The following is a 25120-nucleotide window of genomic DNA, read 5'->3' on the forward strand; positions in this document are numbered from 1 at the left end:
TTAGACACGTGTGCGTATCACGTTGGGGCAGTGACGGGACGAGGGACGTGTGTATGTATGAATCGCCAACTGTAGCGTTGCCCGTCAGCCGACGAACGTCAAAAGGGAAATCCCGCGACCAATCGGAGCGCTTGGTGCCAAGTTTCCGTTGTTTAAAAATGGTGCGTTTTCGGCCTACACAACATTAGTAATTTTTGGATCCAACTGGCATCCGCTATCCAGGGTTAAAATTTCGTGACATAATTTTTCTCTATATAATTGGTGTTTTGCCCTTAAAGAGCGCATTTGGACTAACTACATGGCCAGTTCCTTTTGCTGCCTTCCTTGCTGCCCAAACTTCCCTCATTCGCTCGCTGTGTTTCTGTTTCCGGTCCTCTGTCCATGCTTCTTGTCGGCTTTGTGTCTTCGGCTTCAATTTGATTGCCTTTTTGGTTGCCCATATTTCTTTCATCTTCTGGCTGTGATCTTGCTTGCGTTCTTCGGTCCATTTTATGCCTGTTCGTTTTTCACATTGTATCTCATGTACTTTACTTTTCTTAATGATGTTTCTGAATTTTATTCTGTTGTTTATTGTGTCTGCTGTTATGTTGAGTTGGTTCAGGTCGTTTTCTAACTCTGCCACCCATTTGTTGTTTCTAGTGATTGCCCAGTCAAAGATATGTTTGGTTAGCTTGTGTGATGGCATTCTGTATAGGTGTCCATAGAATTGTAGTCTTCGTTTTCTAATCTTTTCTGTGATTGTCTCCGTATGTTTGTATAGTTCCTCTGTAAGTTTCTTGATCCATATTCCACTGTTGTTAGTTGCGCCAAATATTTTCCGTTCTACTTTTTCTAATTGTCTGATATGTGTATGCCCTAGGACTAGTGTGGTCTCTGCTGCATATAGTGACTTGGGGAGCACCACCGTATCGTAATGGCGTAATTTGGCTTTTTGTGAGATAGACTTCTTGTTGTAATGATTCCACACTACTTTGTATGCCTTGTCCAATTTAGTCTTTCTTTCTTCGTTTGAGTCTCTGTTATGTCCACTCATTTGTAGTGTTTCACCGAGGTATTTGAAGTTTGCCATTTTGTAAATCGTGCCATACTTTGTGTTCAGAGATGAGAGTTTCTTTGTGCTCATAAACTGTGTCTTTTCGTACGAGATCTGTAGTCCAGTTTTGGAAGCGATTTCGTGCAGTTTTTGAATAGCGTGTTTTGTTTCCTTTATACCTTTCGTGACAATCGCCAAATCGTCTGCAAAAGCCAGACATTTAATCTGTAGGTTTCCTAAGGTTATCCCCTGTTGTGATGTTTCCCATTTTTTTATGACCTTATCTAACACCAGATTGGAAAGGAGAGGTGAGAGGCCATCGCCTTGTCGGACACCTGTGCGAATTTCAAAGGGCTCTGATAGTTCCCCAAAGAACTTTACTTTGGAGGTCGTGTTGGTTAAAGTTTGTTCTATGATAGCCCGTGTTTTGTTGTCTGCTTTGTATTCTGCTAGAATTTTGAAGAGAGTTTTCCGGTCGATAGAGTCGTACGCCATTTCGAAGTCGACAAAGGTAATGATCAGGTTCTGTTCGTGTTGTAAAATCATTTTCAGGTTCCAAATTTGTTCCGCACAAGACCGCTCTTTACGGAAGCCTGCTGGGTATTCCCCAATCAAGTGGTCGGTCTGGCATTCTAGCCTGTTCAGTAAAGCTTTAGAGAGGATCTTGTATGTGACCGGTAGCAGGGATATTCCTCTCTAGTTGTTCGGGTCAGTCTTGTCACCTTTTTTGTGTAGTGGGTGTATCAGGTCAGTTTTCCAGTCGACAGGAATTTTCATGGTCTTTCAGATGTCTTCCAAGATCCTGTGGATGTCTTTGGTGAGTTCTGGTCTTGTAACTTCCAGATTTCCGCGATGATGCCATCTTCTCCTGGTGCTCTACGATTCTTGAGTGACTTGATTATTTCTTTAACTTCTTCTAGAGTTGGAGGTTCATTATCTGGATATATATATATATATATATATATATATATATATATATATATATATATATATATATATATATTACTGGGTGATCAAAAAGTCAGTATAAATTTGAAAATTGAATAAATCACGGAATAATGTAGATAGAGAGGTACAAATTGACACACATGCTTGGAATGACATGGGGTTTTATTAGAACAAAAAAAATGAATATATACGAAAGTTCAAAAAATGTCCGACAGATGGCGCTTCATCTGATCAGAATAGCAATAATTAGCATAACAAAGTAAGACAAAGCAAAGATGATGTTCTTTACAGGAAATGCTCAATATGTCCACACTCATTCCTCAACAATAGCTGTAGTCGAGGAATGATGTTGTGAACAGCACTGTAAAGCATGTCCTGAGGCACTGGCGTCGGATGTTGTCTTTCAGCATCCCTAGAGATGTTGGTCGATCACGATACACTTGCGACTTCAGGTAACTCCAAAGCCAATAATCGTACGGACTGAGGTCTGGGGACCTGGGAGGCCAAGTATGACGAAAGTGGCGGCTAAGCACACGATCGTCACCAAACGACGCGCGCAAGACATCTTTCACGCGTCTAGCAATATGGTGTGGAGCGGCATCATGCATAAAAATCGTACGTTCCAGGAGGTGTTTATCAGCCAGGCTGGGGATGAAGCGATTCTGTAACATATCGGCGTACCTCTCACCCGTCACGGTAGCAATTACAAAACCAGAATCACGCACTTCCTCGAAGAAAAAAGGCCCGATAACGGTAGATGTGGTAAATCCAACCCATACCGTGACTTTCTCGTCGTGCAATCGAGTTTCCACGACAGTTCTAGGATTTTCGGTAGCCCAAATTCCGCAGTTGTGGACGTTGACGGACCCTCGGAGCGTGAAATAAGCTTCGTCGGTCCACAACACGTTACTCAACCAATCGTTATCTTCCGCCATCTTTTGAAACGCCCACACGGCAAATGCCCTCCGCGTCACTAAATCGCCAGGTAACAGTTCGTGATGCCAATGGATTTCGTACGGATAGCATCGGAGGGTACGCCTCAGTGCCAACCAAACGATAGTGCATGGAATGCCGGTTCGACGTGAGACTGCTCAAGCTCTTACTTCCCCGTGCATAGACGAACCCGCTACAGTCTCCATTTCTTCCTGAACTGTCTCAGCAGCATTACGCCTTGTGCTCGGTCGGCCACTACGAGGTGTATCGTCTAAATAACCCGTGGCTTCGAACTTCGAAATCATTCTCGCCACAGCTGCATTTGTCAACGGACCTTTACCCGATCGAATCCCCTTCCTATGGCGATAGGATCGTAACGCTGAACTAGCACATTCCGCATTCTGATAATACAGCTTCACTAAAAGCCGGCCGCGGTGGTCTCGCGGTTCTAGGCGCGCAGTCCGGAACCGTGCGACTGCTACGGTCGCAGGTTCAAATCCTGCCTCGGGCATGGATGTGTGTGATGTCCTTAGGTTAGTTAGGTTTAAGTAGTTCTAAGTTCTAGGGGACTGATGACCACAGCAGTTGAGTTCCATAGTGCTCATAGCCATTTGAACAATTTTTGAGCTTCACTAAAAGCTCCTTTTCAGGTAACGTCAACATGATCACCCGGTATATACACTCCTGGAAATGGAAAAAAGAACACATTGACACCGGTGTGTCAGACCCACCGTACTTGCTCCGGACACTGCGAGAGGGCTGTACAAGCAATGATCACACGCACGGCACAGCGGACACACCAGGAACCGCGGTGTTGGCCGTCGAATGGCGCTAGCTGCGCAGCATTTGTGCACCGCCGCCGTCAGTGTCAGCCAGTTTGCGTGGCATACGGAGCTCCATCGCAGTCTTTAACACTGGTAGCATGCCGCGACAGCGTGGACAAGAACCGTATGTGCAGTTGACGGACTTTGAGCGAGGGCGTATAGTGGGCATGCGGGAGGCCGGGTGGACGTACCGCCGAATTGCTCAACACGTGGGGCGTGAGGTCTCCACAGTACATTGATGTTGTCGCCAGTGGTCGGTGGAAGGTGCACGTGCCCGTCGACCTGGGACCTGACCGCAGCGACGCACGGATGCACGCCAAGACCGTAGGATCCTACGCAGTGCCGTAGGGGACCGCACCGCCACTTCCCAGCAAATTAGGGACACTGTTGCTCCTGGGGTATCGGCGAGGACCATTCGCAACCGTCTCCATGAAGCTGGACTACGGTCCCGCACACCGTTAGGCCGTCTTCCGCTCACGCCCCAACATCGTGCAGCCCGCCTCCAGTGGTGTCGCGACAGGCGTGAATGGAGGGACGAATGGAGACGTGTCGTCTTCAGCAATGAGGGTCGCTTCTGCCTTGGTGCCAATGATGGTCGTATGCGTGTTTGGCGCCGTGCAGGTGAGCGCCACAATCAGGACTGCATACGACCGAGGCACACGGGGCCAACACCCGGCATCATGGTGTGGGGAGCGATCTCCTACACTGGCCGTACACCTCTGGTGATCGTCGAGGGGACATTGAATAGTGCACGGTACATCCAAACCGTCATCGAACCCATCGTTCTACCATTCCTAGACCGGCAAGGGAACTTGCTGTTCCACAGGACAATGCACGTCCGCATGTATCCCGTGCCACCCAACGTGCTCTAGAAGGTGTAAGTCAACTACCCTGGCCAGCAAGATCTCCGGATCTGTCTCCCATTGAGCATGTTTGGGACTGGATGAAGCGTCGTCTCACGCGGTCTGCACGTCCAGCACGAACGCTGGTCCAACTGAGGCGCCAGGTGGAAATGGCATGGCAAGCCGTTCGACAGGACTACATCCAGCATCTCTACGATCGTCTCCATGGGAGAATAGCAGCCTGCATTGCTGCGAAAGGTGGATATACACTGTACTAGTGCCGACATTGTGCATGCTCTGTTGCCTGTGTCTATGTGCCTGTGGTTCTGTCAGTGTGATCATGTGATGTATCTGACCCCAGGAATGTGTCAATAAAGTTTCCCCTTCCTGGGACAATGAATTCACGGTGTTCTTATTTCAATTTCCAGGAGTGTGTGTGTGTGTGTGTGTGTGTGTGTGTGTGTGTGTGTGTGTACAAGGGTCATTTTTAAAGTAAAAACCGATTTGTAATGAAGTAAAAGATCTTTATTCATAAACATAAATTGTTTGTAAAATGTATCACAGACTCTAGTGTGCACTTTTTTTTCAGTTTTCAATAGAGTAACCATGAATATTCAAAATTTTTCAAGTCGTGTCGCCAGCTGTTGGATCCCAGCATGAAAGAACTGACCGTAAAACCAGTTAGTAACAGTTTCTTTCAACATGTCATGATTTTCCAAGTGCTTTTCCTCAAGAAATTCCTTCAGCTTCGGAAACAGATCAAAGTCAGGGCAGTGTAGTGGATGATTCAGTAAGTCCCAATGAAACTTGTCCAGTTGCTACTTTGTTGTTGCCACAACGTGACGCCGCACACTGTCGTGAAGCAGAACGACGTCGCAACAGAGCAGTCCCCGACGGCGGCGCTGGGCAGCACTCCTAAGCTTTAATAGTGTTTCACAGTACCTCTAGCACTTGTTGTCATTCCTCTCCCAGAAACGTCTAACAGTAGAAAGCATTTTCGGTCTCAAGACACCGTGGCCCTGATTTCCCGTTTTGAAAATTCTTGATGAATTTTCGTGGTTTCGTCGGGGAGTCTAAATAATGCCACTTACTGGGTTGACGTTTACTCTTTGGAGCCACGTTTTGTCACCGTCACAATGTGACTCAAGAACTCGTCACCAAGCTTGTAATAGCGCTCCAAAACGGACAAAGAATGTGTCATGCACTTTGTTTTGTGTTGTTCTGACAAAATTTTCGGCATCTATTTCGCACACTTCTTTTAGTGAACTTTGTTAGTAATAATGTGACAAACTACTGATCTTGAAACTTTTGGAAATTGCTGATGCAGATAGTCAATAGTGAATCGCCTGTTCTGACGAATTGCCTCATCAACCTTTTGTGTCTCATGTCAGTAGGTTCAAATGGCTCTGAGCACTTTGGGACATCCGAGGTCATCAGTCCCCTAGTACTTAGAACTACTTAAACCTAACTAACCCAAGGACGTCACACACAGCCATGCCAGAGGATTCGAACCTGCGACCGTAGCAGCAGCGCGGTTCCAGACCGTAGAGCCTCGAACCGCTCGGCTACCGCGGCCGGCCATGTCAGTAGGCCGTCCAGATCGTTATCATCATGAACATTTGTCTTTCCTTCATTTAACAGCCTGCACTATAAACTTCAACAAGCTGCCGGTGAATTTCAGCAGGACGAAATTGTTTTGCACTTAAGAACCGAATAACCGAGCGCACTTCATACTCGGCGGGATTACTGATTGACACGGCGACAAACGAAGTAGTATAAGCCGGCCGCTGTGGCCGAGCGTTTCTAGGCGCTTCAGTCCGTAACAGCTCTGCTGCTACGGTCGCAGGTTCGAATCCTGCCTCGGACATGGATGTGTGTGATGTCCTTAGTTTGGTTAGGTTTAAGTAGTTCTAAGTCTAGGGGACTGATGACTCTGATGTTAAGTACGGATGGGACGTGACAAATTGACTCATATATATATATATATATATATATATATATATATATATATATATATATATATATATATATATATATAATATGTGTGTGTGTGTTTGTGTTTTCTGTTGCGCATATAAACTATATCAGTAGGCATGATTGCCATGATGACATCAGTGCAAAGGCACAACACGGTCGGAGCCTCTTGTGTGAATACTGAACTCGCTTTGAGCAAATAGTTGAATGGACAGTGAATGCTAATAGCCTGTGACAAGTTGGGAATATGGGTCAGACAGGAAACATGTTCGGGTGGCCGAGGTGGTTCAGGGAACCAGTCAGGATAAGCGAGTGATCTGGATTCGAACTCTGACGTGGCACAAATTTTCAACCTTCACCACCAAATTATTTCAGTCCTTAATTGCAACTGCAGTCAATCTCTCCTTCGAGGCGAGGGGGTCAGGGGGGAGTTTAGTAATGCCCAAAAGAAACTTCAAAATGGGAGTTCCTTGTAACAAACTTTATTTGATAAATTGATGAGAAGTAATATGATGGGAAAAATGTTATCAAACATTTTAGAACATTCAATTTTTTTGCTAACGAAAATATAAGTTGATTTTACTAAATGGATACAAGCTCCAGGAAACTAACGCTGAAAGCAAAAGAAGAAAAGCAGGTCACATGGACGTAAGGCCAGCAATGGGCTCCAAGGAAGGTACTGCCACTTGAGTGTGGAGATGAAAGATGTTCACAGTGTAGGTATCAGCGATTGAGAACATACGTGAGCACACCAGGCAAGTGAAAAAGTTCTGCCTGCGGGCCTACTAGTAATTTATCTCCACAATCAAGAGGGCAGTGAGCTGGCGCACCCTCCTACCACCGAAGCCACATATTCCGGCAGAAAGCCACAGAAAGCTCAGATATGCCTCGGCTGTGAGGCTTGTTCAAATGGCTGCAGTCATGGACTGTGCGGTTGGTTCCGGTGGAGTTCGAGACCTCCCTCGGGCGTGTGTGTGTGTGTGTGTGTGTGTGTGTGTGTGTGTTTGTCCTTTGGATAATTTAAGTAGTGTGTAAGCTTAGAGACTGATTACCTTAGCAGTTGAGTCCCATAAGATATCACACACATTTGAAGATTTCAAATGGCTGTGACCACTATGGGACTTAACATCTGAGGTCATCAGTCCCCTAGAACTTAGTACTATGTAAACCCAACTAACTTAAGGACATAACACACATCCATGCTCGAGGCACGATTCGAACCTGCGACCGTAGCAGCGGCGCGATCCCTGACTGAAGCACCTAGAACCGCTCGGCCACCGCGGCCGGCTGAGGCGTTGTGGAGGGATGACTGGTCCCACGAGGCAGTCAAATGTAATACCCGTCCATACAGTGCTGATCGTTCACTGCCTCCGTACCAGGGGATTCTACGTTGCTCACGATTAGGTGTTGCGAAAGTTGAGAATACTGCACCTCGCAAAGGTAGCGTCATCTGTCAATAGGATGGATGATAGACATCCCAGCACAGTGCTGCAGAAGCGAACTCCCAGCAGCCGTTCAGCCTCAATGTTTGGGCGCCGATTATTGGCAACCGCCTCGTGGAACCAGTCATCCTTCCACAGTGCCTCACAGGCGAGGCATATCAGCATTTCTTGTAGGTAACTCTGCCTGCCCTGCTGGAAGATTTCCCTTTTGTGTTTTGATGGGCAACGTGGCTACTATATTGTGGTGCTCCAGCTCTGTGCCCTCTTGATTGTGAAGCTAAAATACTAGCAGGCCTATCCATAGAACATTCCCACTTTCCTAATGAGTTCTCATATGTGCTTTGCAACTACTGAAACCTACACTGTCAAAGTGGGTGTACCGCCTGTGGAACGCGTTTCTAGCCATAAGACCCTATAATCTTCTTTGTTTGTTACCCTCTCAGCGTATGTTTTCTGCAGTTTGTCCCTACTTACCAAACTCACTCTGTATAATGTTCTACAACTTACAATACACTTATAGAGAACAGCCATATTCAGTAGAAAATTACACCATTTTAACAAAGAAGTGAAAAGTTACTACTTACATGGAGTGTAGGCGTCCCCCGCTCTCAGGCTTGGAATCTCCTGAAATTTTGTCAGATGTGTGGCTGAGGACCTGTTGGGCGTCGTTTGACGCAGATAAAACAAAATTAGCTATTACTCCAAGGTCGCTGTGTCAGCCTGTATTATAGGCCGGCGTCTCTTGGTCTGACGGGGCGACCTTAGGCGCTTCCCGTGCGGCAGATCCGCTGTGAAGGAGGCGTGACCACGGTTCATGTGTGATTGATTTACATGCTGCTTTGAGAGTGGTTTGCCCTCTCTGCTCACTGTCCGCGTTGTCCCATCAGATGGAACGAATGACTGTTGCCGTGTTGTCTGATGTACGCTGATCCTCTCCCACCAGTTTGGTAGGCCCTCTAAGTATCAGAGCAGCTTGTGCCCTAAACTGGAACGGTGTTGCCGGACCCCTGGACTACACATCAGGCCCCGGCATCGGTTATCTGTGATTACAGACCTGCTGTCACCATGGCAGGCAAAGAGAGTGTGACAACACTGAAATAATCTTAGGCAAGATGCTACAATACAGTAACCAGAGAATCGAGTATGATATGAACACCATCGATCCTATTGATCAACTACCCCTAGACTCGCTGGTCCGGGTATTTAATAAATGTAGTAGAGGCTTTGCTGTGCTACGTCATTCCTAATGATCGGGGTCCAATTTATGAAGAGTGATCAGCAGTCTCTAGTTCTGTTACATTTGCTTATCGGGTTTCTTTCTGTACTGCAATATTCCGTCAGGTCCACGATATGCGGTGTTGCGTCCTGTCTAGTGTATCTTACTTAATGTTACGAGAGCAACAAAGGCAGTTTGGTGTGATCCTGTCTTACACTTTTGCACTGAGCTGATACTCTCTCTCACACAGCAGTGTCGATGTCGCTCTCTCTGTGACCGACTTACCGTGCCGAAATGTTTATGCCTTGCAAGTGACTTTTATGGACACCTCTGAGCTAACGCAATGCTAAGCTGTGGGGACTTAGCACAGGAATGGGAGAGCAAAAATTTTCTCTCTCAGCAGATTAGAGAAGTATGGTGTTACATCCTGACATGTTCTACTTCACGGCAGATTAAAGCTGTGTGTCGGACGGAGACTCGAACTCGGGACCTTTGCCTTTTGCGGGCAAGAGCTCTACCATCTGAGCTACCCAAGCACAATTCACGCCCCGTCCTCACAGCCTTATATCCGTCAGTAGCCCGCTCCTACTTTCTAAACGTCACAGAAGCTCTCCTGTGTTTGGGAAGCTCAGATGGTAGAGCATTTGCCTGCGAAAGGCAAAGGTCCCGAGTTGGAGTCTCGGTCCGGCACACAGTTTTAATCTGCCAGGGAGTTCCATATCAGCGCACACTCCGCTGCAGAGTGAAAATCTCATTCTATGTTCTACTTCAGTTTCTATTGTCCTCTTCGTCACCCGCATGCGTCTGTGTTAATCCTGTTTGGTTGTTTACAACTATAGCTTTTATATTTACCGAGTGGACCCGCGGGCTGGTCTGAGCAGACGGTGTGTGTTGCAGGGTGTCGGAGTGGGCGGCCATGGGATGACGCTGCTGCAGCGCAGCTCGTCGAGCCTGGAGCTGAGCCAGCAGGAGCACGGGCCCGCGCCGGCCCTCGGCCTCTGCCCGCCCGCCCCCGCCACCCCCGGGGGCGGACACGGGCTGGGGGCGGGCGCCGCCGCCCACGCGCTGCCGCTCCGCACCGCCGGCCGCCAGTACGGTAGCCACGGCTCCATAGACGTCGTCGCGTAAGTACGCTGCGTCTGCCACTATTGCATTAACTGAAGCGTTCGATGCCACTTAACTTCCGCCTTACAGCCTACTGCCACACTTCGAACTACACTAAGATCAGCCGGACACCGCAGTCTACATTCCAAATACACACAAACAGCACTTGACCGACGTTGCCTGGTGAAACGTTGTTGTGATGCCTCGTGTAAGGGGAGAAATGCGTACCATCACGTTTCCGACTTTGGTAAAGGTCGGATTGTAGCCTATCGAGATTGAGGTTTATAGTATCGCGACATTGCTGCTCGCGTTGGTCGAGATCCAATGACTGTTAGCAGAATATGGAATCGGTGGGTGCAGAAGAGTAATACGGAACGCCGTTCTGGATCCCAACGGCCTCGTTTCAGTAGCAGTCGAGATGATAGGCATCTCATCCGCATGGCTGTAACGGATCGTGCAGCCACTTCCCGATCCCTGACTCAACAGATGGGGACGTTTGCAAGACGACAACCATCGGCACGAACAGTTCGACGACGTTTGCAGCAGCATGCACTATCAGCTCGGAGACCATGGCTGCGGTTACCCTTGATGCTGCATCACAGACAGGAGCGCGTGCGATGGTGTACTCAACGGCGAACCTGGATGCACGAATGGCAAAATATTTTTTCGGATGAATCCAGGTTCTGTTTACAGCATCATGATGGTCGCATCCGTGTGTGGCGACATCACGGTGAACGCACATTGGAAGCGTTTATTCGTCATCGCCATACTGCCGTATCACTGGCGTGATAGTATTGGGTGCCATAGATGTGTTACAACCCGTGGCTCTACCCTTCATTCGATCCCTGCGAAGCCCTGCATTACAGCAGGATAATGCACGACCGCATGCTGCAGGTCCTGTACTGGCCTTTCTGGATACAGAAAATGTTCGACTGCTGCCCTGGCCAGCACATTCTCCACCAATTGGAAACGTCTGGTTAATGGTGGCCGAGCAACTGGCTCGTCACAATACACCAGTTTTGATGAACTGTGGTATCGTGTTGAAGCTGCATGGGCAGCTGTACCTGTACACGCCATCGAAGCTCTGTTGGACGCAATGCCCAGGCATATCAAGGCCGTTATTACGGCCATAGGTGGTTGTTCTGGGTACTGATTTCTCAGGATCTATGCATCCAAATTGCGTGAAAATGTAATCACATGTCAGTTCTAGTATAATATATTTCTCTAATGAATACCCGTTCATCATCTGCATTTCTTCTTGTTGTAACAATTTTAATGGCCAGTAGCGTAGTTACAAACTACGTTGTTCACACACATTATTAAACGTATAAATGTCACTACAGATATTAGTGTTAATTTTATGACATGTTCGATATGCCTGCCGCCATTGGCGATGATGTGGTGCAGATGAATAACGAAATTCTGCATGACCCGGTGATGTGTCGGAACATCGATGCTGTCGATGAGCTCTCGAATGACTGTTTTCATCTAAGCAATGGTTTTGGGGTTACTGCTGTACATCTTGTCTTTAATATAGCCTCACAAAAAAGAATCGCATGTGTTCAGATCCGGAGAATATGGCGGCCAGTCGAGGCCAGTGCCAGTGGCCTCTGCTATCCCCAAAGAACTGCTCCAGGGCATCAAACGTTCTCCTGCTTCTATGTCGCCGAGCTCTGTCTTGTAAGCTTCACATCTTGTCGAAATCAGAGGCACTGTGGGTAATGGGGATGAAATTATCTTCCAAAACCTTCACGTACCGTTCGATAATCATCGTGCCATCAAGGAATATCGCACCGATTATTCCGTGACTAGACATAGCACACCCCACACTCACCCGTTTAGGGTGAAGAGACTTCTCAATTCCGAAATTCGGATTCTTTGTCTCCCAAATGTGTCAATTACGCTTATTGACAAACCCATCCTAAGCCAAAAAGTGCACTCGCATACTATTTCCCATCGTGCCCCGCGGCCAACCGTGCAGTTCAAACGTCGCAACACGTACCGTTCATAAGTTTGACGGTTTTATTTCATACATTTCAATAATTGTCACCCTGTACATCTTCATTACAGTACGGGACGAAGTCGACATCCGTTGTTGGCAGCCTTACTTGACTCCTATTACTATTTTTCCCTCCAATCAAAACTCGCAAGGATATTCTATCAGTCTCTGTTAAGCCCGATATTGCTATCGTTGTTGTGGCGGCTTACGTTCCCAAGACCACTCGATGCAGCTCTGCTGAAAGACTCTTTGTCGCTGTGTAAGTACTGCATACTACATCCACTTGAAGCTCCTTCTTGCACTCAAACCTTGGCCTCTCAGCGCAGTTCTTTGCCGCTATACTTCTATCCATTTCCAGTACGCCTGTATGAACATCTTCCACCCTTCAACATGCTTTACAAACTTCATCCTAACCAGATAGGTAGCCAAATCCATTAAGTAAAGAGTGCTGCAACTGTTTACTCTTTGACGTTCGAACTGCATCACATTTGTGAAACTGTTTTTATTTGTTGATACGTTGTGTGTAATATGATTCAGTATAATGAGTAAAATGTCTATAGAAACCTTAACGTGTTCAGTCCATACTTCCATACTAATATTATCAATGTGAAAGTAACTCTTCTCTGTTAAGTTTTCGTGACTTAACTGGTGAACCAATTTGAAATTTGTGAAGCCTGAGGAGGAACATATGCTATTTTCGAAAGTAAAAAACAGGAGAGAAGGGTCGTTCCCTGAGGATGTGAAGAAGGGAATGGAACATCTCCTTTTACATCAGTGAACATAAACTATGTTAAACAATTATTAAATTTGTTGCATAATGTCCACGTTGTATGATGTATTGTTGATTCAGCAGCACAGTGCATAGTTGCGCGCTGCTGCCCACGCCACTTTGCACGCGCCACTCGGCAAGCGAGTTCAGGCACAGGTAACAGCTAGTACACAGTATATACAGGATGTTAGGGGTGTACGTAGGTGCAGAGGTGACTGAGGACAGTATACTGAACAACATTGCATCATTATGTACTTCATTTGCTGACTAATAATTGTAGCTTTCAGCAGTAGTGTCGTTTTAGGTTGGTGAGTACCTCCAAGTGCATGTGACAAGAGCAAGTAGATCAAGTGATGAAGTGCGAACACGTGGATGCGAAAAGGTTACTCTGTACTGGCAGGCGTAGCCCACCTGTTGGTGCTGTTACGACCAAGCAGAAAACATAACGTAGTACATTAATTGTTGAGTTTGCAGGAAGACTATTAATGCAGACAAAAAACAACTAATATACTGAAGTAAGGACATATTAAAGTACCTGTTATCATTATATGGTGAGGCAGCTAAGTCATAACACCCCTTGCATTTCTATCTCCCCAACCATAATAGATACAAAGATGCCGTTTCGACAGTGAATTGCAGGGACAGGGATTACTCGAATACATCACATTTCATGTTTGTGCTATTTTTTTATTACAGAGATATGAGGCCACCCTTGGTTTTTTTTAAATGGAACACTATGTTAAATTTTAGTGTAACATGGTGGGCTTAAAAAGACGATTTCAAATGTGTGTATATCATAATATTTAGGCGAATAGTTTTCGATGCACAGATATGTTCCTGTATCGTATTCGTCCTTCGAAGCGGCGTTGTCCAATGCGACCTTTCCTTTTGACCACTGGGGAACTTAACAGGGAAGGCGTTGTTTTCTGCTTCTCGATAACGCAGCAAGGTGACGCACGAGGTAGCTGCAGAGAAGGATATAAATGTGCTGCTGGGGTAATGAGACATCGCATTTCCGTCACAGTTTCTTGGAGCAGACATGTACACCAACGAAGAAAAGTTAGATATGCTTCTAGTGTATGGTGAAAGCAGAAGAAATGCTGTTAGAGCAATAAAGCGATATGGAGAGCTGTATCCTGATCGTGAGCGTCCTACCCGCCAGCTACTTGCACATTTTTGCAAGAAACTATTTGAATCGGAATCCTGGAACGCCATACAGAGGACAAGGCAGAAAACTGCAACTGGCGAAGTACATGAAGAGGGCGTTCTAGCGTTGGCGCATAACGACCCTACTGTTTCGTCGCGACGTATCGCCTCGGAATGTCGTATAAGTCAGAGAAGTGTTCTACGCATATTGCACAGGCATAGATTTCACCCGTTTCACCTCTCATTACATCAAGCACTCTCCGGTGTGGATTTCGAACAGTGCCAGGAATTTTGCCGGTTTGCTCTGCAGCGGCTACAAGATAATCCAACGTTTTTTCAACGGGTGCTTTTTACTGATGAAGCGACTTCCAGCAACCACGGTAATGTGAATTTGCATAATATGCATAACTGGTCAATAGAGAACCCTCAATGGCTTCGACAGGTACAGCATCAGTAACCGTGAAGTGTTAACGTGTTGTGCGGCATCGACGGAAATGTCATTGTGGGGCAGTACGTCATTCCGGGTATACTAAATGGCAATAACTACGCACAGTGCCTGCGAAACGTTCTGCCCATTTTGCTGGAAGAGGTGCCACTAACTACGTGTCAGTGCATGTGGCTCCAACATGACGGCTGTCCTGCTCACTCTTCCCCTATGTTTATAGAGCTGTTAAATGAAAAGTTCCCGGGTTGTTGGATCGGACGATGTGCTTAAGTGAAATGGCCAGCCCGGTCTCCTGATTTGACCCCTCTTGATTTTTTTTTTCTGTGGGGAGCAATCAAACACAAAGTGTATGCTGAAATACCAACTACGCAAGACTATATGAAGCAACGTATTATCGAAGCGTGCGCTGATATCTGACGTGACACCCTCGCAGCCGTACAAATCATTCGAACGGCGTCTACAAATGTGCATTGCAGCAGAGGGGAATCATTTTGAGCACATGCTTCAGTAAAGTTTTGTATCTTTGTGTGTATTTGCTCGGTATTGTGATCAATAGTAAATGTTTTCAAATAAAAAAACAAATAGATACGAAATAATTGAGACCAATAAGGGTCTCTACGTTTACATTTGTATTTCTGTTATTTAAAATGTATTAACATCTTTTAGTATTTTAATACTGTAGGTTGTCAACTATTTTGGTATCACAGTTGTCAAATAACTGAATAGTATTTGCGAGACATGATCAGATAATGTTTGCGAAAAATATCACAGTATGTATTACTATTGTCGGGTAAATGGACGTGTTTGTGTTAGGACGGACTCGCGCCGTTTACCATGGACTCTACACAATAGGAAAGGTCGCATTGGACAACGCCGCTTCGAAGGACGAACACGATATGAGAACATATCTGTGTCTCAGGGTTCCATTTAAAGAAACTAAAGATGCCCTCATAGCTCTGTCATAAAAAATAGTACAAACATGAGATGTGATGTATTCAAGTAGCCCCTGTCCCTGCAAATCACTGTCCAAACGGCATCTTTGTATCTATTACGGTTGAGGAAATACAAGGGGTGTTATGACTTAGCTGCCTCACCCTATATATGTGATGGTTGTAGTGTAGCGCTGGCCGCGGTGGTCTCGCGGTTCTAGGCACACAGTCCGGAACCGTGCGACTGCTACGGTCGCAGGTTCGAATCCTGCCTCGGGCATGGATGTGTGTGATGTCCTTAGGTTAGTTAGGTTTAAGTAGTTCTAAGTTCTAGGGGACTAATGACCACAGCCGTTGAGTCCCATAGTGGTCAGAGACATTTGAACCATTTGTAGTGTAGCTTCGCACAGAGGCCCAGGGTGCACTGTAATCATCGTATGGCAGCGAAACTTGGTAGATATTGTAATGCGTTAATGCGGAACCAATTTACGCTGGGAAAAAAATTAGTTCCAGTTTCGGTCATCAAGTGCAAATCTGGCACTGTGAATGAGGAAAGACATATGCAAATGTTTCCACTTGTAATGGATCAGGCATGGGACGTGAGCAGAAAAAAATCAAACAAGTGAGAAAGGCATAATGTTGATTTTATTATTCACCAGTGGTTACACAGTTTGTACAATATGAGCACCAGAGGCGTCGACGAGACGCTGTGCAGGAACTGATTCGCAAACGGAGACGAAAGTTGGAACTAATTTTTTTTCTCAGCTTAACTCGGCTCCGTATTAACGCGTTAGCATATCTACAAAGTTTCGCTGCTATATGATAATTACAGCCCACACTGGACCTCCGTGAGTAGTTGCACATTAATTATAACTGCCCGGTATACGTAACTGAATGAAAGGTAAACGTAAGTTTCTAGCATTTGTAGACTTAAAGGCCGGCCGGAGTGGCCGTGCGGTTCTAGTCGCTACAGTCTGGAGCCGAGCGACCGCTATGGTCGCAGGTTCGAATCCTGCCTAGGGCATGGATGTGTGTGATGTCCTTAGGTTAGTTAGGTTTAATCAGTTCGAACTTCTAGGCGACTGATGACCTCAGAAGTTAAGTCGCATAGTGCTCAGAGCCATTTGAAACTTAGAGAAAGCTTTTGACAATGTTGACAGGAATACTCTTTCAAATTCTGAAGGTGGCAGGGGTCAAATATATGGAGCGAAAGACTATTTAAAATTTGTACATAAACCAGATGGCAGTTATGAGAGTCAAGGGGCATGAAAGGAAAGCAGTGGTTGGGAAGGGAGAGACAGGGTTGTAGCCTATCTCCAATGTTGTTCAATCTGCATATTGAGCAGGAGAAGAAATAAAAACTTTGATGTTTGCCGATGACATTGTAATTCTGTCAGAGACAGCAAAGGACCTGGAGGAGAAGTTGAACAGTTGGACAGTGTCTTGAAAGGAGGATATAAAATGAACATCAACAAAAGCAAAACGAGGATAATGGAATGTAGTCGAATTAAGTCGGGTGATGCTGAGGGAATTAGATTAGGAAATGAGACACTTAAAGTAATAAGAGTTTTGCTATTTGGGGAGCAAAGTAACTCAAATAGAGAGGATATAAAATGTAGACTGACAATGGCGAGGAAAGCGTTTCTGAAGAAGAGAAATTTGTTAACATCGAATATTGATTTAAGTGTCAGGAAGTCGTTTCTGAAAGTATTTGTATGGAGTGTAGCCATGTATGGAAGTGAATCATGGACGATAAATAGTTTGGACAACAAGAGAATAGAAGCATTCGAAATGTGGTGCTACAGAAGAATGCTGAAGATTAGATGGGTAGATCACGTAACTAATGACGGGATATTGAATAGGATTGGGGAGAAGAGGAGTTTGTGGCACAACTTGACAAGGAGAATGGACCGGTTGGTAGGACATGTTCTGAGGCATCAGGGGATCAGAAATGTAGCATGGAGGGTAAAAGTCGTAGAGGGAGACCAAGAGATGAATACACTAAGCAGATTCAGAAGGATGTAGGCTGCAGTAGGTACTGGGAGATGATGAAGCTTGCACAGGATATAGTAGCATGGAGAGCTGCATCAAACCAGTCTCAGGACTGAAGACAACAACAACAACAACAACTGGTTACACAATTTGTACAATATGCGCACCCGAGGCGTCGACGAGATGCTGAACAGCGACAGATTTGCACCTGGAGACCAAAATTGGAACTAATTTTTTTCTCAGCGTAATTCGGTTCCACATTCACGCATTAGCATATCTACCAAGTTTCGTTGCTATACGATAATTACACCCCACACTGGACCTCCGTGAGTAGTTGCACATTAATTATAATTGTGCGGTATATATAACATGAAGATGACTGCAAGGTACACTGTAGAAATATCGTGTTATATAAAAGAGTGTACATCCGAGAGCAATTAACAACGAATTCGAACTGACAATTAAAACTGTGTGACTCTCCCTAGTATATTGCTCCAGGTAGCGGATGTGCTGCTGGGTTTCCTGTGGATCCACTGTGAGTTGTGGAGGCGATGCGGCCGTGCGCTGGAACCGTGCGTGCACATCTGATAGGACGGCCCGACTAATTCGTCTTGGGTGCGTGCGCTCTTTCCGGCGGCCTGCGCTTCCGGCTTTCGGTCTCCCGCCCCCTCATTACATTAGCGCAGCCCCGCGGGAGACCACATGTCAGGACGGGCTGGACATCCACGCAGCGCGCGTGATCGCTGCAAGCTGCCATTCAGGTAATGACGGCTTGTTAAAGGAAGAACACTGCGCTGCGCTCTCACAGGGGAGAGCTCACGGGTAAAGTATTGCTCAGCCCTACAAGAGAGTACACCAGTGGTTTTGGAGCGCTGTGCGCTATCTGATCAAAAGCCCCGGACGCCTATTAGTGGTCATTAATGTGGGGTGTGTCCTCCCTCCCCCTTCGTGATGGCATCAATTCTGCTGGGTACAAATTTAATAAGGTGTCTAAATGTCTCTGCAGAAATTGCAGCCCATACTTCCTAAACAGTCGAAACCAGAAAATGTAGTGATGTTGGATGGTGGGGTATGTAGCGAAGTCGACGTTCTAACTCAACCCAAAGGTGCGCCATTGAGTTCAGGTAGTGACTCTGGGCAGTATTCATATCCTTCCGCATCTAGCATTCTCAAGCTAAACACGAAAGACAGCCCTATACCGGAGCACCACCACCCTTTCCCTATTTCACTATTGGCACTACAGATGATGGCACGTAACGGTCTCTAAGCCAAACCCAAACCCCTCAACTGGAACTGCCACATAGTGCAGCGTAGTTCGTTTCCAGTCATCCACTGTACAGTGGATTCATTCTTTACATCACCTCAAGTGTCGCTTAGCAGCGACTACAGAAATCCGTGGCTTATGAGAAGTTGCTCGACCGTCGTACCTCACTATTAACTACCTTTGCACAGTCTTGTGATAGCTGGGCTGCTGGCACCACATTGCACTCGTCATTCCTTTCGCTGATTTCATGCGTTTTTTATAGTCACCCACGACATTTCTCGATGGTTCCTGTCCGTCTTTACATGGGATCTGACCGGTCTTAGCTGTGGTTGTTTCTTCGTGTTTGCGCGTCACAAACCCTGGACACATACTTCAGGAAGTGGTGCCTCCGCCTAAACCCTCAGAAAACTGTTACTTCAACATTCCAACTACGGAACAGACACACTGTCTATAAACCAGAAATTAAACTCCGATGACAAACCTTGCAGTACTGCAGCTCACCGTAATACCTCGGAATAACTCCCGATAGGTCCCTAACTTCCCGACAACATCTCTCCAACGTGGCCGCAAAAGTGAAGACCCGTCATAATATCATTCAAAAGCTTGCTGGTACCTCCTGGGGTTGCAGCGCTGAAACCCTAAGATCAACTGCTTTGACACCATCATACTCTGTTGCTGAATGCTGTTGTCCAACTTGGATGAACAGTGCTCACTCTAGCAAGATAGATGTGGAACTCAACCAGACAATGCGACTTATCACAGGGTGCATACGGAGCACTCAAACTGCATGGCTACCAGTATTAAGTAACATCCAACCTACAGCCCTACGTAGATCAGATGCTCTCCTGAAGATCTGGAGAAACATTCAGAAGAATCCCCTGCTACCCGTACACAGTGGTATATTAATAGCAGAACATCAGCGTCTGAAGTCAAGAAAACCACCTTGGTGAACTGCACGACATCTTGAAGCCTCCGACTTTAACATCAACGACGTATGGAGAAGTCAGTGGGAAGAATCGTCAGTGTTCAACGGTCCTCTGGTTAAAAAGCCTTCCATGCGAGTTCCAGGTTTCACACTCCCCAGACGCCAGTGGAGAACTATCCGAACAGGAAAAGGGAACTGCGGATATCTGAAGCACAAATGGGGATGGGCAACATCTCCAGATTGTGACTGTGGAGCTGCCGTGCGAACTATAAATGACATTGTTGGTGAACGCCCGACACTGGCCTTCAGTGCGGCCAGAGAGGTTTTTGAAAACGTTAACGAGGCTTGTTTTTCCACGGAAAACGTCAAAAGACCTTTCGTATGCGGAAACATTCCATTTATTAAATGCAGCTGGTGCCGTTTAACTTTACGTTTTCCATGTTTTTACGAAAAATACCGTCCTGCATCTTATACTCGTAATGTCGAAAGCGACGATTAATTGTACATCTTTCGAAAGCCATCTGTGCCGATCAAAACTTGGAGGTAACAAGTCGTTTCGGGATGCTTCCAGGTATAAGGGATTTCTCAAATCACGGACAAGCATGCATTTTCAGTATCACTTTATGCGTCTGGTCGTTTACTAGTCGATAGTTATATTACATTATTTGTGATTATAGAAATTAGTAGACTGCCAAATAATATTGTAAATTTAATACAAGTTCATCCGATTACACGTATTTTACCCATTATACCAATTGTAATATAAATAGTAAAGAAAATGACTGTGTTGAAAATAAAAAAAAAACGAAGAACGGAACTCGATCCAGCGATCCAGAGGCTTGGACGCCAACCACTAATTAAAAAAAAAAATTGTTCTATATTGTTCATGGTAAAAATGGCCACGCACAGATATATAATTGACGACCGAAATTATCTTGCGATTTTTTCAGTAACGCTTGAATAGTACGCGCTACTGTTTACACATGTTGTTGTCCTCATGGAGTACTACGAGTGTACGAAGTTTACAGTAAATCCGCGTTCCAAACGTCGTGGCCTCCCCTTGTTAGAGACTTCCCTCAGACTTTGCACATAATTTGAAATCTTTCCAATTCTTTTTTTTTTCTCGTTGACATCATCAACAAAATAATGAAAGGAAAAAGGTTTATCGGTTAATAAAGTTTCGCTGTTTATGCTATAAAAGTTTAGCATCAGGAATGACGTATTAATTTAGTACTTCTTTACTGATAACTATATTCGTAAAATACTTTGCAGACAGTACACCACTGAATAGATCTGCAAAATTATATCATTGTACGACACATAGTTGAAGCGATATGACGTCATAAACATTTAGATGTGTGAAACGTAGTTTCACGTAAGGGAATTCGAGTCTTTAAAGAATCTATGGGTATGTTACTGCTATGTTCTTTCTTTCTTTCTGCCGACAGGCGGGTAGGGATCATTAGTCATTACATTTCGGAATTCAAGGTCTCTGTCACTGTTTTTCTCCTAAAGTTACATTATTAGCGCCAAGGGTTAGCAGCACGCCATTGCCCTGAAGGTGACATTTAAAAGGCCAACAGTCCAGCTGGCTACACCGCAGCACAGGTGATGTAATAAGAGTCCACGCCACGGCAGTTGTAGTTGTCTCGTTGTGCAAGCAGCACGTGTCACTGGTTTCACACTGGTGTACGCAGTACGAACGTGACCAGTGTGCGAAACGCAGACCGCAGCTCCCTAGGGTACGTTGACGGCAGAGGGGCAAAAGTAGCGAACGAGGAATGAAACTTTATATGGCGAGAGGCCTTCGGAAGTTCCCAGCGCGCTGCGAAGTTTGTCGGGGCAGGCCGTAGATTGCAGTGCAGTTACTCGTTTTGACATTTGGTCTCAGGGGACAGGCAGAGCGAAAACCGCCGTGGAACGATAAATTGTGCAACGTGTGCTGGGCGCTGCAGAAGTAAAGCCAATTTTAGGGCAGTCGTACACTACAGGCCAAACTATCGTAGGATAATTCGCACGGCCCAGTTAAATTCTTCGGCTAATGGTGGGCGCCCAGACTGCTCGACGACCGGTCGTCCAATTATCGCTAGTTGTAAAGTGAACTTAGATAGAACGCCATTTTTTTCAAAATGTTGTCGTGAAGAAGTACTATTCTTGCCCGTAGTATAAAACTGATCAGGGAAAAAAATCAATTAATTATTAATCCGATAATATTTGGTACATCCAATTGGCAATGATAGATTATCGCGCAGAAAGTTTTACACGCTGCATTCTAAACTATTTAGAAAACATATCTGTGTGGTGCAAAGATTGGCAGTTGATCCTGAATAATGAAAAGTGTGAGGTCATCCTCAGGAGTGCTAAAAGGAATCCTCTTAAACTTCCGTTACACTGTAAATCAATCAAATCTAAAGGCCGCAAATTCAACTAACTAACTACGAATTACAATTACAGGCAACTTAAATTGGAAAGAACACATAGAAAATGTTGTGGGGAAGCTGAATCGAAGATTGTTTTGTTGTAGAACACACAGAAAATGCAACAGATCTACTAAAGAGAATGCCCACACTACGCTTGACCGTTCTCTGTTTGGAGTACTGATGCGCGATATGGGTTCCTTACCAGAAACGGTTAACGGAGTACATCGAAAAAGTTCAAAGATGGGCAGCACGTTTCGTATTGTCGAGAAATAGGGGAGAGAGTGTCATGGACATGATACAGGATTTGTAGTTGACATCATTACAACAAATGCGTTTCTCGTTGCGATGGGATCTTCTCATGAAATTTCAATCACCATCTTTTTCCTCCGAATGCGAAAATGTTTTGTGGACATCGACCTATACTATGTGGTCAGAAGTATCTGGACGCGCCCAAAAACGTCCGTTTTGCATATTAGGTGCTTTGTACTGCCACCTACCGTCAGATACTCGTATCAGCGACCTCAGTAGTCATCAGACATCGTGAGAGAGCAGAATGAGGCGCTCCGCGGAACTCACGGACTTTCGGTCAGGTGACTGGGTGTCATTTGTGTCATACGTCTGTAAGCGATATTTCCACTCTCCTAAACATCTATAGGCCCATTGTTTCCGATGTGATAGTGAAGTGGAAACGTGAAGGGACACGTGCAGCACAAAAGCGTACAGGGAGACCTCGTCTGTTGACTAACATAGACCGCCGACAGTTGAAGAGGGTCGTAATGAGTAATAGGCGGACGTCTATCCAGACAATCACACAGGAGTTCCAAACTGCATCAGGATCCACGGTAAGTACTATGACAGGGAGGCGGGAGTGAGGAAACTTGGATTTCATGGTCGAGCGGCTGCTCGTAAGGCACACATCAGCCGGTAAATGGCAAACGACGCCTCGCTTGGTGTAAGGAGCGTAAACATTGGCCGATTGAACCGTGGAAAAACGTTGTGTGGAGTGACGAATCACGGTGCACAATGTGGCGATCTGAAGGCAGGGTGGGGTATGGTGAATGCCCGGTGAACGTCATCTGCCAGCTTGTGTAGTGTTAACAGTAAAATTCGGAGGGGGTAGTGTTATGGTGTGGTTGTGTTTTTCATGGAATGGGCTTGCACCCCGTTTTGTTTTGCATGGCACTGTCACAGCGCAGTCCTACATTGATGTTTTAAGCACCTAGGTACCGCAGGAACTCGGTACGTGGCAGTGCTTACAAATGCGCCCCCTATGGGAAAAGCGCACGCTGTTCTCCGTTCTCAACCAGAAGCACTGCTGTTGGCTGACGGAGTTCACGGGCCGTTCTCTTCCTCCGACCTCTTTAATCTGGCGGCCCCTCCTTTTAAGGGCCAATCAGGCTCTTGTGAAGTCTGAGACCCAAGAATGTCTTCCGTATAATGAACCGTTTCAAACGGTCAGTAATACACTTCCCGCTAACAAGAAGTTCTGGAGAGAAGCACTCCAGAGCAGGCTTCTGAATAACGTCGAGTAACATTTTTTGAGTCCCTGCTGTCGTTGACGTTTTCACAAAAATACAAAATTTGGTTCGATAGCTCTTTATCATTGATTCAGTAGAGGTGTTCAAAGAAGCGTAAACCTCCGCTTAGCCATTATTTATGATATGTTCTGAACATTTTAGTAGATGTCATTACAACTGATTTTCAACCCATCTGTATGAAGTTTTTTGTTCAGAATCACTAATACTGTCACCTCTCAAATCATGTACCTTTCATCCTTATTCAGCCTGTATAAACATTCTTGTCTTACGACTGCGCTATAGTTTTTTTTTCATACTATGCTTTTCTTGTGGTAGATACTGTAGTTAAATGATATGCTTTTTCCGTCTTATTAACCCTTACATTTATTGCAAATTTTTCTAGGCTATTCTGTTTTATGGTTTCCTCAATTATTTGTGTTGTTATGCATTTTGGTGCATTTTTTATTTGGCATGACGCGCTGTTTTTTTTTTTTTGAAGTTGAAATTCTGAGAGCAGTTCTTTCAGGTATTGTTTCTAGAAGATTTACTTAACTGCTTCGGTCACATTTTCTGAAGTATTGCAAAACCATATTCAGGTGGTAGGCAGAGATATTGGTTTAATTTTCTGATTTTTCAGCTCAAAATTCCAGATCTACACCTTTTTTTAAACACAATTAAAAAGTAAAAAAGATAGCTATCTCCTTGTTCAACATCAGTTTTTCTTTCATATGGCTGATATATTTCTCCTATACATATCGCTTTAGGTATCGTATACGTTAATTTTTTTACAAATTATGTCTGGTGATTTTACTTTAACACCAATTCCCTATGATTTTATCTGCCGTTTCCTGGTTTACACAATCAAATGCTTTCAGGAGATTTTGATAACTTTTTTATGGCACTGGTTGAAGTAACAAACGGTTACATCGTATATTTGAGGGGTAGTCTTCAAAAAAAAACATCTTTCAGTGAACCGGGTAGAATGCGCAACAGGCATTAATAAATGTTAAAACACCTGTCATATGAAAACACATTAAATGGGTGCAAAATATCACCTTCCAAAGTGTTATAGCTATAAATTAACGTACTCTCAAATTTGACTAATGATGTTGGTTTTCCGTTTTAATTCAATGATTGCTAAAGAACTTGCACACTGTTCACATTTAAAAATGAAATAATGTTCTGTAGGAGCCAGATATTTGAATAGCTCATCCGCTAGATCGAATATTTTCCTCGCGACTTCTTGCTTGCTGCGAGAGAACAACCTGAGTTTTTAGATCTGCTACAGACGCATTCCCACGGGCACAAAATAGCTTACACTGATACTGATTCTGTAGAGGTGAAACAAAAACACTTCCATTTACAAACTGCCTGCTGCAAATCGTGGTGTTTCATCTT

General features: G+C 45.2%; 1 protein-coding gene across 1 annotated transcript in view; it reads left to right on the top strand.

Annotated features, from left to right (window-relative positions):
* Positions 1–25120, top strand: part of LOC126278126 (signal-induced proliferation-associated 1-like protein 2) — a 788230-nt gene that overhangs the window by 569617 nt on the left and 193493 nt on the right. Inside the window, exon 2 of the mRNA XM_049978014.1 lies at positions 10110–10336. Within this exon, the coding sequence (XP_049833971.1) occupies positions 10134–10336 (203 nt within the window). The 5' untranslated portion in view covers positions 10110–10133. The remainder of the gene's footprint in view (positions 1–10109; positions 10337–25120) is intronic.

Source organism: Schistocerca gregaria, chromosome 6 (genome assembly GCF_023897955.1).
Source record: "Schistocerca gregaria isolate iqSchGreg1 chromosome 6, iqSchGreg1.2, whole genome shotgun sequence".
Taxonomy (NCBI): Eukaryota; Metazoa; Arthropoda; class Insecta; order Orthoptera; family Acrididae; genus Schistocerca; species Schistocerca gregaria.